Genomic DNA, 18,843 nt, shown 5'->3' with positions numbered 1-18,843 from the left:
TGATATATATAGGTGTATGCATAGTGGCGGCACGGTGTGAACTTTTTTTCCTATGAAGCAACTCCCTTAAATAAGTACCCACTCATCAATTTTTTCTCACATATTTAATGACCCCTCAATGATATAACGTAGGGTACTAAAAATGTACTTTAATAGAAATATAGATATTTCGTTAGGCGTGAATATTGAAGTATAAATTATAGACTAGTCTAGCCGTCTAGGTCCCGGAGACTGCAGTCATTGGGATACCCACCCACCCCCCCCCCTTTTTAGCGTGAGGCGGCCTCCTCATAAAATGACTATTCGTGTAACTTGTAAGTATAGACAGAAGTATAAATATTTTCTTACGTGAACCAGCTAGTGGCGCTATAGCTACAAAATTAAATTTATCGTGATTTACAATAGGTACATAATAATACGGTAAACGTACTCTGCCCTGCTACTGCGAAGAGCAGTAACTACAAAAATATCAAAAATGAGGTTTTGATGTCATATTGTTAATGAGATTATTCTGCGTATAATTTTATTAAGGTTAAGTACACGAAAATTGATATCTAGCGGCTTGAAATGCAACTAAAAAAAATTCGTAACTACAATACATTTACAAAAATCGTACTTTTCCTAGAGTAAAACGCAGTAATTAACAACTCATACAATTAAAAGCAGTACGTGCATTGTAGTTGCTGCGTTTTCTTCTAGGAATACAACAACTTTATTATCATCATTTCCCGCGCAACTATAATAACTTGTTTTGTCTATCTAATGGATAACTTGGCATAATATTACGAAAGTAAAAGTATTAAAATTAATATGATTCAGAAGTGTCTTTTTTATTTGTGTAAACTGATTATTGTTGTAGTTACTGGCTTGCTGCATTTTCTACTAGCAGTGTTTTATGATATTGATAATACTGCGTTTTATACATTGTACCAATATATAATATAATGCGAGTAATGCTAAAGAGAGACGCAGTAACTGTAATATAATGCGAACATTGTCGACAATAATTTACTAATCACAAAAATAATAGCATTTTTATTTAACAACACTTAAGTTATACCATAATTATTTTTAATATTTAAACACAGATACAAATACATTTATTCAAAAACTAAATATGATATAATATTAAAAAAATGTTATCATACCGTTATAAATGAAAAAAATTATCGTTTCAAATATTTCGTTGAATTTACATAAATAACAAATAACAAAAAAAAGTTAGTAATTCAAAAAAGTAGACAAATTACATTTAATTTAATATTTAAAATACATTTTAAAGCCCCGATGCTAATTTCCAACCATGGCCAAACACTTAAGTAAATTTTCTAGCGTTTTATTATTTATATAACGTTTGTGTTCAATTTTTTGTAACTCTTCCTTCGAATTTGGTTTTATTTTTCTTTTGGAAATGGTAAATGGTTATACCATAAACCAATATATTTAGCCACGTTGCTTAAAAGTAAAAATAATATAGCACGCGCAATCGTACGCCTAAAAAGGTAGCACCGATAAGGACGGTGCGCAATCGTATCGTGCCCAAATATTTTTGTTGAAGGTCTACCAAAAAAGTAGAAGAATATAAAAATCTGCAAGTGCTTCACAAAAAATAACAAATTAATACAACAATCAAATTTTAAAAAGATCATTAGAAACACTGAGTGATAACTTACTAAAAACCGATACGTACGTGAAGTTACCTTAAAGTACCGTAAAGTACGACTTTGATCGTTTCCAGATCGGTCTCAAAATTTGCAACACATTTTTTAAATTGTTTTGAGGACATATTTAGACAAATCGATATGGCACTCCCTCAAAAATATTATTCTTTATTTTTTTTGTAATGAGTGTTTTTCACTCTAAGATTACTTAAAACCGTAGAAAAAATGATTCTGCGTAAATGCGTTTTGTCTATGTTGCGCGTGGGGCAGAGAGAGAAAAGAAATAGTGCGCTGACGTCATCTTAACCGTTGTTTCTTTGGTAATAAATTCGAAGGTTCTTTTTTTGGTGTTAGTGCTGCGAACTGTGTCTGCCCACCGTACGCACAATAGCCTTTTGGCGTGTTACTCGCTGTAGAAGACCATTGTCCTTTTACCGGCGTAATTGTCTGCACTCGTGGACCGTTGAGCCGCCTTGTTTCGTAACTCCCGAGTTTATCAACTGCGACAACGGTGTGCGAGAATTTAATATTTATCTCCAGTAATCATATTATTATCAACAGTACCCGGATCGGCGGCGAGTCCGGAGACGATAAATGTAAACATCATATTTGTTTATTTTTAGATTCTGAACGGAGTGACGAATGTATTGATTTTACAATGATGTGTGTGTGTGTGTTTTTTTTTTTTTGTTTGTTTGTCATCGCGTTTTGCCATTTTGGAGGAGTAGTAATAACGCTTTGTTTTTTGACTTCAGCCCCTCTTTGAAAAGGGAAATTCATCTAGTTGGTACTTTGGGGGGATCTAAAGTAAAAAATGTCCAGTAGTTTTCAAAAGCGTCAGGAAAAACCCTGAAAAAATAACGAGAAAACGGGAATTTTAACGCATAACCGCTTTTCGACAAAATCGATTTTTTGATATTTATATTAGCGTTATCTATTTACGATTAAATTTTCAAAATATTTAAAATTTTTTTAAACAATTTAAAAACCATTAAAATTTTTGATTTTTCTAAATTTTTTTTCTTGAAATGCCGATAAAAAAAAATTGGCTTTCCGAAAAATCTTTAAAATTTATCACAAGGTTTATTATAAGTTTTACTTATCGTAGGAAAAGAAAATCAAAAATCGTTAGTCAAAATTTTTGTTTATAAGCATTTAAAGTTCAAATGTTTACAAAATATATCAAAATCGCGAAAATTTTCAAGGGATTTTGAAGTTGAAAATTCATAAAATTGTTGTGATTCATACCTAAGGTTAAAAAACCCGACACAAGGTTATCCATAAGTTTTCCTTCAAGTAACTATAAAAAAAAATTCCAGCGTCAATATAGAAAAAATGTTATGAACGTATGAAATGTAATTTTTTACGAAATCGCGTAAAATAACGATATATTACAATCATTTAAATATAGGTAATAATAAAATATATCCTATTCTAATCATCATTGATTGACAAATCATCTCTGTTCAGAATCGTTTTTCGTGCACAATGATACCTTTCATTGCATTCAAATTTAACACATCCATTATCGTGACCTACTCACCATCTCTACTATACAGCAGAGCGATACCCACTTGCCCACTTCATTTTTTTGATTACATATATTATTGTATTATTGCCGTTACGGCGTTGAATTTTTATATGTTTTGTGTTATTATATACGTGTTAGTGGGCGCCCATATATTGTTGTTATATATGTATATTATTTATAATAGTACGATAGTACGGCGTATTGCTGTTGGGTCCGTCCAGTGGCGCCGATCACCTAATTTATCTATTATGCCATATGTCATAGTAGATTTTATAGCTGCGGGGACCCACCAAGGGTTACTAAAAATAATTTAAATATTTTTTCGGCCAAAAATCGAAAAAAAATGGTTTTACACTAAATATGTGAGTAGTTTGTTCTGCATTTAATTGTTACATAAAAAAAAAAAATTGGGGTCTAAGCTCCAGAGGGCACCTCGGTGTACGATGCTATAGTATTTTTTAAACACTTCGGCGCCACTGGGTCCGTAAACTATCGTCACTTGTTTTTATTTATATTTTATATTAAATATATTCGAATATAAGGGGTAAACCGCGCCCCCCCTTTTTTTATTATATTTTATTAATTTATTGAGTGTAGCCGAATCAGTCGAATTGCCTCTGGGTCGACGGTGAGGTTTTGGTCTACAACCAATATCATTATTTAATAAAGCTTTGTTTGTGAAACGGAAATCATTGATACCACAGCCGAGTCGAGCTTTCAGATTTTAGAAAGGTATATATTGGAAACTAGAATTCTATTGATGGTTGGTTGCATCGTCGTGACATCGGCGATGCCCGTTTCCATTAAATGAGATATTGACCACGTTTTCACCAAAAACAATAAATTGTATACTACTCTTATATTGAAAGCTATAACAAGTTTTATTTTACGAACACTGCAGTTGTAATGCACAATTTAAACTGCGCAAGCTTTTCGCATGTTCATAAAATATTGTCCCGTTAAAAATTATCGTAGTTAATCGACATAAAAAGTCAGTACGATAACGGTTCATCATTATAACCAAATACGATAAACGTACAATATGCCCACATGAATTCTTCTATATCATTTTTTTTTGTTTTTTTTTTTTTTTTGAATTATACAATAATATTTAACGAACATAAATGTGTGACTCGTATTCTACGCAATACAGTTCTGCCAAAAACTGTGAACACCTGTCGCTTAATAAAACATTTACTCGATTCGACCTAGATAATGATTTTTGCACGCATTTAAGAAATATTACGATTACGCAAAAAAATATTACGATTATCATGCGTCCGACCTTACTTCCCTGGTACATCACCGTCTGTCACACAGAACACATAATTTCGGATGTAAACTACGATTAATTCGATTTAATGTGTTTGCAGTATATTCAGCAGCTACTTATAGTTTACGCCCTAATTAGTACTCGTGCACTCAAATTAATCGTTCCAATAGATTTATTATAGATCATTATGAAAATATTATAGCTTAAAATTGCCGTCGTGAGTCATAATTGTTTAGGTGGACTACTGTTAGAAATGAAAACTTTTGATAATGTTAAACAAAGATAAATTACATTTCTAAAAGCCAAAAAATAATATTATCGAATAACCAATAATGGCTTTAGACCAGATAAAATTAATATAATATTCCGAATCCTATGTTTTATGATTTAAATTTAAAAAAAAAAGATCTTTTTCGACTTTATTAACGCCAATTTAATAATTTACTATGTTTTAGCGCCTCTATTCCGCGACATGGTTTTTCATAAAATTCTAAACAATAACTTTTTTTGTTTCGTTCAAATTAAAATGTTTCAATACATTACATGCTATTATGAATTTGATTACTAATTACAAGTTGTAAATTACAAATTTTAAACTGGGCGGGCATAAGCGATTAACTGCCGGAATATTGATGTGTACAGTAGGATAGATGATTTAATTTGGAGGGCTGATTAAAACTAACTAAGGGGTAGATAGTTTTCATTCTTGCGCAGCCTTGGGTGAGTTTTTTATTTTTATGGATTTCCTATGTCAGTTTTTCGTCTAAAAACACACCGAGGTGCTGGACGGAGGTATATTTATTGTTCCATTCTATTGGTTGTTTATCAATGTGAATAAGTTAAGGATCGTTTTATCGTTTTAAGGCAAATACTTTTCTGCGCTTTTTGTCGGTTTATGTTTCAGTTTTCATTTCTTGAACCAGGTAGTGACTGTTTAACAAACAGCATTTAATGATTGTTTGTGTCTAACTTAAGTACTATTGTGCTTTCAGTTTGTTTGTATATTATTTATTATTATATAGAACCTATTCATTATGTACGTGTTTATAAGACAAAATATGAAATATAGTTAGTTAACAGGGCGGATTGTTCTGCAGGGGAGCTACCGAGTAAAACTCAATGGTCCGCTCGAAATATTGACTGGTTTTGAGTGTTGGCTGGTACTTTTTTTTTTTTTGTGGTTAATTAATACAAACATTAGTAGAAAATATAAGCTATGTTTTAAACACAATGTGTTTTCAAAACAATACAAAATGACAACACGAACTTTACGGAAACAATGTGCTTGTTATTTCTTTCGATCGTTAGTCGGTTTTAATTCCGTAAATGATATTTGAATCGATCAGAAAAATGTACATAGATCGTATTATCATTAATTTTAATCCAATTATGATTTTAATTTTCATAAACAGTTCACGGTAAAATTAGATGAAAGTATTACCAAAGTAATCGTATGTTCAATAGTGCTATCTAAACTAAAATCAAATATATTTTTCATAATTATTATTGGATAAAGTTTAGTAAGTTAACTATTGTCAGACCTTTAAATCTATTGACCTCAATTTTGGTGGAAGAAGCGAGGCCCTTAAGATGCGTGTATCATACACGATTTGTATGTTTGTATATATTATACATATAAATATATATATATATATGTATTATATAATATGTTATTAAGTTTTTAATTTCTGGGCGTATACCATTTAATTAAAGTATGAATAAGCTGTCGTATACGTATTTAAAAAAACTGGTAACCTGTATTACGTTATCTTTCATGGAATTAATGATAGCTTACATGACAGTTTAGTGATCTGTGTAAATGATGGTGATGTATCACAGAAGGAAGTTCGAACTTATAATTGCTTGCAAAAAATCTTTATCTGAGTTAAATCGAGTGCGTGTTTTATAAAGCGACAGGTGAAATGTGTTAACAGTTTTTCTGCGCTACTCGGTAGAACAGTATTTTGTCAAGTTACGAAAATATTTTTTATAATTTTTACTTTCTTTAAGTTGGATTATTTTACACAGTAATTTTTTATTGGATTTTCAATTGGTAAGTATGTTATATATTTTTTAAATAATAAAGTTTAATTTGAAACACACAGTTTTTGGAATGTTAACACCAGTGCACAGAATTCACCTATACAAACTTAAACTAAATGGGTATTTACTTGCATTTTTTCAAACTTGTTATTCAGTTGCTGTCGAATCAATATTTATTTTTTTATTGACTTTTTAATCCGTTAAATACTGCAGTTGTGAATTAAAATATTATATCATTTTTTGTATGCTATTCAACGCAGTCCATAAGATTATTTGATACTAGTGACTTACAGACATGGTTAACTATACTTTAATGTCAATATTTTTCTTATTTTTTTATTTTATTGGTTTAGATTCTGCTGAAACAGAATTTGAAAAATGTAAGTGTATTTTTCTTATTTCTTGTTCTAATTGACGGGTTAATATTCATGGATAATCATAATTATTATTCCTATAGAATAAATAATTATAATATTAAAAATATATATTTGTTTTTTTATGATTATTAACAATAATATTCTAAAACAAAATATTGTATTTTTTTATTCAAGTATACACCCAATGCTGTAGTAAGTGAAACTTATCTACACTTTATTTTACAATTTACACATTTCTTGTCTGAATACATACAATGTATTTAAATTTTTAATTTAATAACAAAGCTGTATAATATATTAAATTTAGATTATTATCCAAGAAAATAAGAATTTTTTACCAATAAAAAAAATGATAAACAATAATTAGAATATTAATGTAAGCCTCAGTGGTAACTGGTTGTGCGAGTGTTAATAACGTCTGAAATTCGTGTGTTGTATCTTTTTTGTTTTTGTTTTGGTATGCCGGCCCCATCTATTTACACCCCACATTATGCCAAATAGATGACTAGTATAATGTAAATGTAATTGTACTCGCAAAATTAAAAAAATTATAAATAGAAATGATTGGGAGCCCCTAGCCACCTTGGAATTAGCTATAAGTTATATACAGAAGTAAATTCCACGAGAGAATGGAAAGATAATATTTAGCCTATCGAGGCCTGTACATTCCTTAGGGCTATACAAAGCCACTCTAGCCATAAATAATTCTGGGAAAATTCTCGCCTAGTTAGGTTTTTGCGGGTTTGCACAATATAGTTTGTTACTCATATATTTCAGCCTTGCTACTGCGTTGGATATTTCCTTCTCCGTCCAATGATTCATTCAATGATTTATTTATGTTAATAATAATATGAACCATAACATAGTATAATCATTATAAGTATTTAAATAAATATATAACTCACACATTAATTCAATAATTACCACTTAAGTAATATTAAATAACTAGTAAAATTTGAATTAAAAATATTTATTTTTTCGGGGCGGTATTTACAAATCCATTTTTGTACCTGTTTATTTTGTTGGACAGAAATACTTTTATCACTCGGATATTTTACTGTGTGGATTTTACTGTAGACCTTATTTTTACTTAATTACCTTGGAAGAAATTTACAATTATCCAATTATAGAGTTTTATAATATCAAAAGGTATTTCAAAAAATAATATGTTTAGCTCATGCGCAACCCTCACTAACAGCTCCTCCTGCAAACATTTTTCCGCCATTGATGCATATAATACCTCTCGCCATCGCCAAGCAATATGTTTTTGAAAATAATATAAATACTTTTTGTTACTTAAGAGTTAACCTTTAACAGTTGATATGAAGAATGAAAATTTGATGTATTATGGTAAATTTAATTACATTATATTTTTTATTTGACAGAATTTTAACGAACTATTAATTGTATTTATATGTATTATATTTATTTTTATATTTTACTACATATTATTTCAACAGTCATTTTTGTGATTTATACATAAGGTTAAAAAAACCCAATACAAGGTTCCCCATAACTTTTTCGTCAAATAATTGCAAAAATAAATTCTAGCGTCAATATAAAAAAAAAATTATTTGTGTATATTAAAAACTTGGTATATTATGGTAAATATAGTTACATTATATTTTAGTATATCTATTTTTTATTTGACATAATTTCAACGAACTATTAATTGTATTAATATATATTATATTTATTTTTATATTTTACTACATATTATTTCAACAGACATATTAGCTCAATAAAGAGAACACAAAGATAATTTAAATTTTCGATTTTTCTAGTTTGTTTTTTCTTTTTTTATTATTATTGATGAATATAATTGCTTCAATACACTGGGTGTTTTTGCAATATTAATTTAGAGTTTACAAATAATTTTTTTTTTCATTAAATGCTTCTAAAAAAATTTGGCTCTCCAAAAAGTTTTTAAAATTCAATGCAAGGTTAACTATAAGTTATACTTATAGAGTATTAAGTTAAAAATTCATAACATTTTTGTGATTTATACATAAGGTTAAAAAAACCCAATACAAGGTTCCCCATAACTTTTTCGTCAAATAATTGTAAAAATAAATTCTAGCGTCAATATAGAAAAAAAATTATTTGTGTATGAAATTTTATTTTTTACAAAATCGCGTAAAATAAAGAAAACGATTTAAGATATTTGTTGTAATTCAAAAAGTATAAGTCGTAGAAACTTGAAACTTCCACAAGTAGATGAGATTCGCGTTTTCTTTACACAATTTTCTTTTCAAAATACTTGTATGTACGTTAGAAAAAGAGGCGCTGATATATTCGATTTCTTTTTATAAATATTGATAAAATAATATTCAGTGGGATAAAATAATAGGTATTTCTATAACGGTTGGACTTTTAGTTTTTTTTTTGATTAATTGATTTTTCAACGGTGGTTTTTTTTTTTGAATAAATGTTTTGTGTTTTCGGCCTACGTCCTGGTCATTTGTATTTAATACGCGTTACCATGGTATTAAACTAAAAACCACAGTTATCGCCTATCTGAGTATATTTATTGCGTTGACCGTTTGCTATGGTAGCTGTTTAAATAGCAACTGTCGATAAGAAACGTGTTGAGTGTACGCAGTGTGAACACAAACTGAATTTAAATATTCCGTCTCTTTTCCTATATAATAACAATTAGGGAGGTAAACTACAGTATTGTGTAGTTTGATAAATAGCAATATAAAAAAATGAGTACCAAAAAGACAATTATGTATAGGTAAGTAATACAAATATGACTTTTTACAGATTGTCAAAGATCAATTTATGCTAATGTTGCAAACTTGCCTCATGCAATAACCGCTGCATGTATGTACTTATACATTAATTTTTAATTGTATTGTTCTGTTTAAATATTTATGTATCCATAAAGTGAAAAACAGATGTTATGGTACAATATTATTGGTATTACCAATGATATATAAGAAATATATTTAATAATATACGTATATAGTATGGGAACCTTAAACTAATACACATAATTACCACAGTTATATAATCAAAAATATATTAATCTGATTATTGATTCACGTATGTCAAGATTTATAAAATACGAATTATATATATCATCCATATAAAACGCGTATATAATGCAGATTTATGTTTATTATAAAATAATTTATAATTGTTTTATTTATATAATAATATTTCGTTGATTTAGGCAACAGGTATGACTCAACGAGTCTTAGTAAGTTATGGTTTTGAATATTTACCTAGTATATATATTTAATATACAATTTATAGCTTATAAAGCAATATTTAATTTTTACTTTTATTAAATAAATAGGCCAAGGTTATGCATATACATTTATAAAGAACTATAAAAACGACAATTTAAAAAGTAATTGTTAAATCAGTCTCAAAGTATTCTTAAATGTAATATGAAAATAGTCCACACATAAAATGTGTACTAAAACTATAATTCAGTAGTACAGTTGTACAAAATAAAAATAAACAACATAATCATACTCAAATGTTTTATTAATTTTTAGGTCGTTATAAAAATCCATACTCTTTCTGTGTGGCTCTAAAGTCATATAAACAACCGTATAAAAGGTAAAATACTTTGAAATTATTTTTTTGTTTATTTAATTCCATTATATTCAACATTTTATTTTTTATAAAATTTACTAAATAATCCTATTACCTTAATCTATTATCCTCATTATTTATTATCGGCCTTTCCCTTATTCTCAATCATATTTGGATTCGTGTGCAGTAGTGTACGAGAAGATTTTCAGGCCAATAGCTGTGGTTGATGTTTTCCTTGAGTCTATTGACCTCGAATTGGATGAAGTGGCGACTAGCGTATCCCTTAAGTTGCATGTATCACGCACGACTTGTATGTTAAGTTTAGATATATTATTTAATAAGTTAGTAATTTTTTAAGTTCTGGAATATACCATTTAATGATGAATATGTATAAGCTGTAATATATAATGTCATAAGATACATTTAACAGGTTTCTGTGAGTGTTGACCTGTATTGCGTTTACGTTATCTTTCATCGAACTAATAATAGCTGTTGGACCAAGACTGACTGTCAATGTTGGTGACGCCGTGTGCAGAGCCGGCCGTAATAGCGTTCTTTATAATCTCCGTATTTCACATTCGTTTTTTGTCGTCCATCCGCGCACACGTGTTTTTTATACGCTCGCCGAGACGCGTTGTCGCCGGTTTTTGTTATTACGCATTTTGGCGTGCCGCGGTTGTGTGTTTTTATCACTACCGTCCGTGCTGACACGTTTGTCATTCACTCGCCGAGACGCGTACATTTTATTATTACGTTTTTTAACGTGCCGCGGTTGTGCTGTGAGCCTTTTTTTTATTATGATAACGCGTTTGACCGGCTGCTATTATATTGTGATACGGTCTTGTTCGGTGGCGCAAATATAAAATATCAAATATAGATTTTTTTATTAAAATTTTTATATATTTTTGATTCATAATTAGATTTGATAGATTTTTTTTCAAATTAAGTTATATCTTTATTGAATATAATATTTTTTATCAAATATGGATTTTTTATTCATAAATCGTATATCAATAATAAAAAGCCTAGTTGAATTAACAAACTATAATAAATAAATAAATCTAAAAATATTAATAAAACATCTAGATCGAATAAAAAGAATCTATATCGAAATACAAAAAAAATTAATAAAAAATCGTACCCTCGTCCGGAGTTTTTTAATTTTTACGGGGGTGGTTTTTGAGCAGGAATTCTGAAAATAGCGGAAGGAATTGTCAGGAATGGAGCACTAAATATTGGCGTTGGAAAAAGGTTGGAAAAGTCAAAAGCCGACCATGGGTGGGGCGGGGAAAACGTTTCTTCAGCGCCACCCGGAGATTTTTAAACTTTTTTGTGGGGGCGGTTTTTTAGCAAAAATTCTGGAAATAGCGGCAGCAATTGGCAAGAATAGAGCACTAAATATTGGCGTTGGAAAAATTTGGAAAAGTCTAATGGGTGGGGTTGGGGAAATGTACGTGGCTTTGCGTACTCTTCGCCTTCCGTTTGCGCCGTGTCGACTTGCTTTCAATTGACCACCTTGACCCGCAACCTTCGCGTAATTGGGGTCTAGGGGCTGGCGTTGGTGCGTGCTGTATTGTTGCTGGGCTTGACGGCGTTGAAGAGATCGTCTTGGAACGATTGGTGCGCCCGGCGGTACTGTTGGTTGCTGTGGTCAATCGTCGTGGGACATTTGGTGCACCTGGTGATGCAGGTTTATTTATTTTTATTGTTAATTTTGTATATTATACACCGTAATCAGTGATATTTTTGATAGATGTTATTTTGTTTTATACCACTATGCAATAATTAGGTTAATACTTAATAGTAAATAGGTCCCATTAACAGATACACAGTTGAATAATTTATAGTGTAAGACAGAGTAACGCGTTAACCGCTATTAGGAGTGCTTATTCGAACATTATTTGGTAGCAGAGCGTGCTTCAATTGTTATCTGTTTTGGAACTTTTATTGGCTGATACATCACACCTCTTTGATTGTTTTATTTAGGGCGTATAATATATGTTATTTAAGTTATAAGTACACAAATAATAGATGTGTTGTTGGTATACAGTTACATATTTTAAGGTTATTTTACAATACTAGACGTTTTTTAACGCGTTTCAAACGTAATTTGCTAGTGTTGCTATAAATAATATTCAATTTATTATTATTATTATTATTATTATTATTATTATTATTATTATTGCTTTAGATGTAGTGATAGAGTTTGATGAAGAGTGTGAGCCTGTTGTTGGGGAGTGGGTTACGTCGATTCGTTCGGTAGTTGATCAAACCAGATATAAATCCGTTGTGGCTTCAAACATTGACATGTTAATTGTTTCTGGTGCAGATGCTCGTGTTATATCTTCCGATAGGCGCAGCGAAGATCTTCGTCAATCGACACCTACCTTCGACGTCACCTTTCAGTCCTCAGGGTACAGTTCCTCGGTCAACTAATGCTCTATATGTATGAAATTATCTAAAATACCTTTGCCTTCCTTTGACGGTACAATTCATAAGTGGCCAGCATTTCAAGATAGTTTTACTGCGTTTGTGGGCCTTGATGCTGATGTACCTGATATTGAAAAATTGTATTTTTTGTTGAATTGTTTACAACCTGGAGCTATTGAGCTACCTTGTTCGAACAAAAGTTTTCATCCGAAATTATGTGTTCTCTGTGAGTGACGGTGATGTATCGAGGAAGGTAGGTCGAAGGCATTATCGAAATATTCTATTGCGTAAGTGCGTAAGCCATAGATTCTTAACCTTTGTTGGGCCATGGACCCCTTTAAAAAATAAAATATAATCACGGACCCCCCTCCAAAAAAAAATATATATATAAATCATAGATTCTTAACCTTTATAATTTATTTATAAATATATAAATGGATAGATATAGTTTTTATTTTATATATGTTTTAAGGATAATAAATCTAAGACGTAATACTACAAACACTATATTAAATGATTGTGAATGATCACTTTTTCTTATAGTCAAAAACAAATTTTAATGTGACATTTGCTGTTGTTTTGATTCCAATATTGCCTTGAAATCTTGGACCGTATTTATTTTTGGGTTATTAAAAGAAACTCACAGCCACTCCGTGGACCTCTGAGTAACCATCTATGGACCCCCGGTTAAGAACCCCTGGCGTAAGCATAATATTTTTTAATTGTATGCAAAAATTATTATCTAGGTCGAATTGAGTTGAGTGCGTGTTTTATTAAGTGAAAACTGAAATGTGTTTACAGTTTTACTGTGGCCGATTTGTAATGTGTAAAGCAACAGTTACATGTTTTATTTTTATTGAATTTTTAATCCGTTAAATACTGTTGTTAATCATAATATATCAATTTTACTGTATGTTATTTGACGCAGTCAATAATATTATTTGATACTAGTGATATAAAGACATGGATAACTATAGTTTTATGCTAATATTTTTGTTATCATTTCATTTTATTAGACAAGTTTCACCTCTTTCACAGAATATACTTCTAAAAAGTAAGTATATTTTGTTATTTCTTCTTCTAATTGATTGGTTAATATTTATGGATAATCTTCATTCGTATTCTTACGGAATAAGTAATTATAATATAATATAATATTCTAAACAAAATATTGTTTTTTTTTTCAAGTATACGAAGAGTGTCTTTGTAAGTGAAAAATTATCCACAGTATAACACATTAAAATTAACACGTAACTTGTCTGGATACATACAATATATTTAAGTTTTAAATTTAATAACAAAGCAGTGTAATAAATTAAATTTAGATAATTATATAATAACAAGAATTGTTTACAAATAAAAAAAAAATGATAAACAATTAGAATATTAATGTGAGCCTCAATTGTAATTTGTTGTGCGAGTGTTAATAACGTCCGTAAATTCTTGTGTTACGTCATTTTATTCGTTTTGGTATTTTATTTTAAGCAAGAAATGAAATTTGGCTTCCCTACATTAAGCCCAATAGATGACTAGTACACTCGTACAATTATACAATTATAAACAGAAATGATTGGTGGCCCCTAACCAACTTGGAATTAGCTACAACGTATAAAAAAGTAAATTTCACGAGAAAATGGAAAGATAATATTTAGCCTATTGAGACCAGTGCATTCCTTAGGGCTATACAAGGCCACTCTAGTCAAAAATAATTCTCCAAAAATCCATTCCCAGTTAGAGTCGCGCCATATAGTTACTCATATATTTCGGTCCACGGTACGACTGATTTTCTGTCCCATATGAATCTCTTGGACCATGACACCTTGTCAGATCCTGCCAGTACATTTTGGTCTCGCGACGCTCATCAGGCGTTGCTACTGCGTTGGACGTTTCCTTCTCCGTCCAATGATTCATTCAATGATTTATTTATGTTGATAATAACATGAAACATAACATAGTATAATCATTATAAGTATTTAAATAATTATATAATTCACACATTAATTCAATAATTATCGCATAAGTAATATTATATAATTAGTAAAAATTGGGTACTCGTCTAATATGCTACCTACCGTTAAATTATACCTAATAAAAAAAAAAAAAAATAATAATAATTTATAAATTTATCGTTGTCAAGTACTTTTACAATATTTTTATACGTCATCATATATTATATTATATTATTTTTATATCATCCCGGAAAACTTCTAATAAATCGTGTTGCGTATTAATGGACCGCCACCATTCTCCTTTTAATTGTCGATCTAACAAATCGGTTAATTATATCTCCATTCCTCAATCATCCTCTATTATGTTTATGCTTGCCTTGAAATAGTGACTCGTCAATTTGAACAATTTGCCCGGGACCATCCAATTTTTACGTTTATCACACTTTGTAACGGCTACATCTCTACAGAGATTATTCTCATCTACGATTGTGTTACGAGTTTTTGTTGTAAATTTTTCGGTCATTGAAACTGGTATTTGATACACCCAATACCGAGCTAATTCAACAATTTCATTTAATGCTAAGCCGCTATTACCTTTACTATTTTTTTTCGTAATATGTAAAAAAAGGATTTTTTTTCTCAAAGAGTGATAAGTTTGGCTACCTTTTTTTTGACATCATAAATAAGTAGTTTTTAATAAATCACCATTTGAGTCCCTTTAACGATTATTTTTTTGATAGTTTTTCAACGTACCCCACAAATAATACCATCTTTTAATTTGGAACAACTACCCGAACACAACAAAGACATAACATAGACAAAAATAATGTATCTAAAAGTTATCATAATGGCTATTAAGCTATAATGATGTACAATTGTTAAAATATGTTATTTATCGTAATGACTCGAATGTACTTTCCCGTAACAAAATAAAAATAACTACGGTAGGTAGCATACTACATGTATAAAGTTTTTTGGTAGATACCATTTTACGATAGGTAGCATATTAGACGAGTACCAAAATTTGAATTAAAAATATTTATTTTTTCGGGGTGGAATTCACAAATCCATTTTTGTACCTGTATATTTTTTTTTTTTGAAAGAAACACCTTTATCACTCGGATATTTTCCCGTGTGGATTTTACTGTAGACCTTATTTTTACCTAATTACTTTGGAAGGAATTTACAATCATCCAATTATAGAGTTTTATAATATCAAAAGGCGTATCAAACAATAGTATGTATAGCTCTTGCGCAACCCTCACCAAAAGTTCCTCCAAACGTTTTCTCGACATTGATACATACTATTAACTCTCGCCATTGCCACGCAATATGCATTTGAAAATAATATAAATATTTTCTGTTATTTAAGAGTTAACATTTTACAGCTGATATGGAAAGTAAAAACTTGGTATATTATAGTAAATATAGTTACATTATATTTTAGTATATCTATTTTTTATTTGACATAATTTCAACGAACTATTAATTGTATTAATATATATTATATTTATTTTTATATTTTACTACATATTATTTCAACAGACATATTAGCTCAATAAAGAGAACACAAAGATAATTTAAATTTTCGATTTTTCTAGTTTGTTTTTTCTTTTTTTATTATTATTGATGAATATAATTGCTTCAATACACTGGGCGTTTTTGCAATATTAATTTAGAGTTTACAAATAATTTTTTTTTTCATTAAATGCTTCTAAAAAAATTTGGCTCTCCAAAAAGTTTTTAAAATTCAATGCAAGGTTAACTATAAGTTATACTTATAGAGTATTAAGTTAAAAATTCATAACATTTTTGTGATTTATACATAAGGTTAAAAAAACCCAATACAAGGTTCCCCATAACTTTTTCGTCAAATAATTGTAAAAATAAATTCTAGCGTCAATATAGAAAAAAAATTATTTGTGTATGAAATTTTATTTTTTACAAAATCGCGTAAAATAAAGAAAACGATTTAAGATATTTGTTGTAATTCAAAAAGTATAAGTCGTAGAAACTTGAAACTTCCACAAGTAGATGAGATTCGCGTTTTCTTTACACAATTTTCTTTTCAAAATACTTGTATGTACGTTAGAAAAAGAGGCGCTGATATATTCGATTTCTTTTTATAAATATTGATAAAATAATATTCAGTGGGATAAAATAATAGGTATTTCTATAACGGTTGGACTTTTAGTTTTTTTTTTGATTAATTGATTTTTCAACGGTGGTTTTTTTTTTTGAATAAATGTTTTGTGTTTTCGGCCTACGTCCTGGTCATTTGTATTTAATACGCGTTACCATGGTATTAAACTAAAAACCACAGTTATCGCCTATCTGAGTATATTTATTGCGTTGACCGTTTGCTATGGTAGCTGTTTAAATAGCAACTGTCGATAAGAAACGTGTTGAGTGTACGCAGTGTGAACACAAACTGAATTTAAATATTCCGTCTCTTTTCCTATATAATAACAATTAGGGAGGTAAACTACAGTATTGTGTAGTTTGATAAATAGCAATATAAAAAAATGAGTACCAAAAAGACAATTATGTATAGGTATTTAATATAAATATGTTGTCATTTTACAGATAATAGCAATAATTTGTATTATGCTGCAGAAAATTTGGATACAGTTTTACGAATTTTATGTATGTACTTATATATGAATTTTTAATTATATTATTATATTTAAATATTTTTCCATGCATAAAGTGACAATATTATGGGTAATAATATATAGGAAATATATTTAATAATATACGTATATAGTATGGGAACCTTAAACAAACACACATAATTACCACAGTTATGTAATCAAAAATATATTAATCTGATAATTGATCCACGTATGAAAAGATTTATAACATATGAATTATATATATTACCCTCATAAAACGTGTACATAATTAATGTTTATTATAAAATAATTTATAATCGTTTTATTTATATAATATTACTTCTTTGATTTAGTGAGTAATCAGTCAATTAGTAAGTAATAGTTTGAATATTTACCTAGTACATAAATTGAATATACAATTTAAAGCTTATACAGTATTATTTAATGTTTACTTTTATTTAATTAAATAGATAAAGGTTATGTATTTACGTTTACGGTGTCTAGCGTTGGAAAAACATTAAAAGGTAATTTATAAAGTATAGGTGTATATCTAAAATATAATAAAAATTAACTACACACCTTTTAGTTCATGTATTAAAAATATTTTAACAACCTTCCCACCCTCGAAAATTGATCCTGGATACGTTGTTGCTTAAATGTAATACAGAAATAGTCCACACATAATATGATATGCATTAAAACTATAAATCAGTAGTACAGTTGTACATAAAGTAAGCAACATAATCGTACTGAAATGTTATTATTTTTTAGAGAATTGTAAAGATCCAACAAAGTTTTGTCAGGCATTATTCCAACAAGAAGATCCGTTTAACAATACGTAGAATATTTAAATTATTTTGTTGTTTATTTAATTCCATTATAATTAATATTTTAATTTTTACGAAATATATTAAATATTCTTACTACCTTAATCTACTAATCTTATTATTTATTATCTCCTTTCCCTTATAAAATCATATTTGGATTCATCTGCAGTAGTGTAGGAGAAGATATTGAGGCCAATAGTTGTGAATCCTTAAGTTTATTGACCTCAAATTGGCGGAAGTGGCGACTAGCGTAGCCCTTAAATTACGTGTATCATAGACCTCTATGTTTAGTTTACATATATTATTTAATATGTTAATAAGTTGTTAAGTTCTGGCATGTACCATTTAATAATGAGTAAATATAAGCTGTAGTTTATTTCATAAGGTCAGTGGCGACATCTGGGGTGAGGGGCATGGTGATGCACCCATTACAATATTTCTAGGGGGAAAAAGTATCATTTTGCACCCACAGACAACAGTCAAAAATATTATATTATATTTTAATTAGGCATTATTTATTGCATTGCAACAATAGTATTATAGTTATATAATATAATTTTGATTATAACCATTACAGATCACTTCAAT

The 18,843-nt window shown here is 29.2% G+C and overlaps 1 protein-coding gene across 6 annotated transcripts; it reads left to right on the top strand.

Annotated features, from left to right (window-relative positions):
- The first annotated feature begins 6,752 nt into the window (after nt 1-6,752).
- LOC113556083 lies at nt 6,753-18,360 on the top strand. 6 transcript variants are annotated; one of them, XM_026960816.1, is made up of 14 exons: nt 6,753-6,888; nt 7,060-7,077; nt 8,203-8,235; nt 9,652-9,711; nt 10,064-10,090; nt 10,190-10,243; nt 10,395-10,458; nt 13,881-13,918; nt 14,053-14,070; nt 16,202-16,234; nt 17,400-17,459; nt 17,782-17,799; nt 17,899-17,952; nt 18,200-18,360. In XM_026960816.1, the coding sequence occupies exons 1-14, from the start codon at nt 6,804-6,806 to the stop codon at nt 18,268-18,270; spliced, it is 633 nt and encodes a 210-aa protein (XP_026816617.1). In that variant the 5' UTR covers nt 6,753-6,803; the 3' UTR covers nt 18,271-18,360. The 6 variants fall into 6 exon arrangements, with proteins under 6 accessions (XP_026816617.1, XP_026816619.1, XP_026816618.1 ...); XM_026960821.1 differs by having other exon boundaries at nt 6,764-6,888; nt 8,187-8,235; XM_026960818.1 differs by lacking the exon at nt 10,190-10,243.
- The last annotated feature ends 483 nt before the right edge of the window (nt 18,361-18,843 follow it).

This window comes from Rhopalosiphum maidis, chromosome 3, assembly GCF_003676215.2.
Source record: "Rhopalosiphum maidis isolate BTI-1 chromosome 3, ASM367621v3, whole genome shotgun sequence".
NCBI lineage: Eukaryota > Metazoa > Arthropoda > Insecta > Hemiptera > Aphididae > Rhopalosiphum > Rhopalosiphum maidis.
The sequence above is the reverse complement of the archived record's forward strand: the minus strand, read 5'-3'. Positions and strand labels throughout refer to the sequence as shown.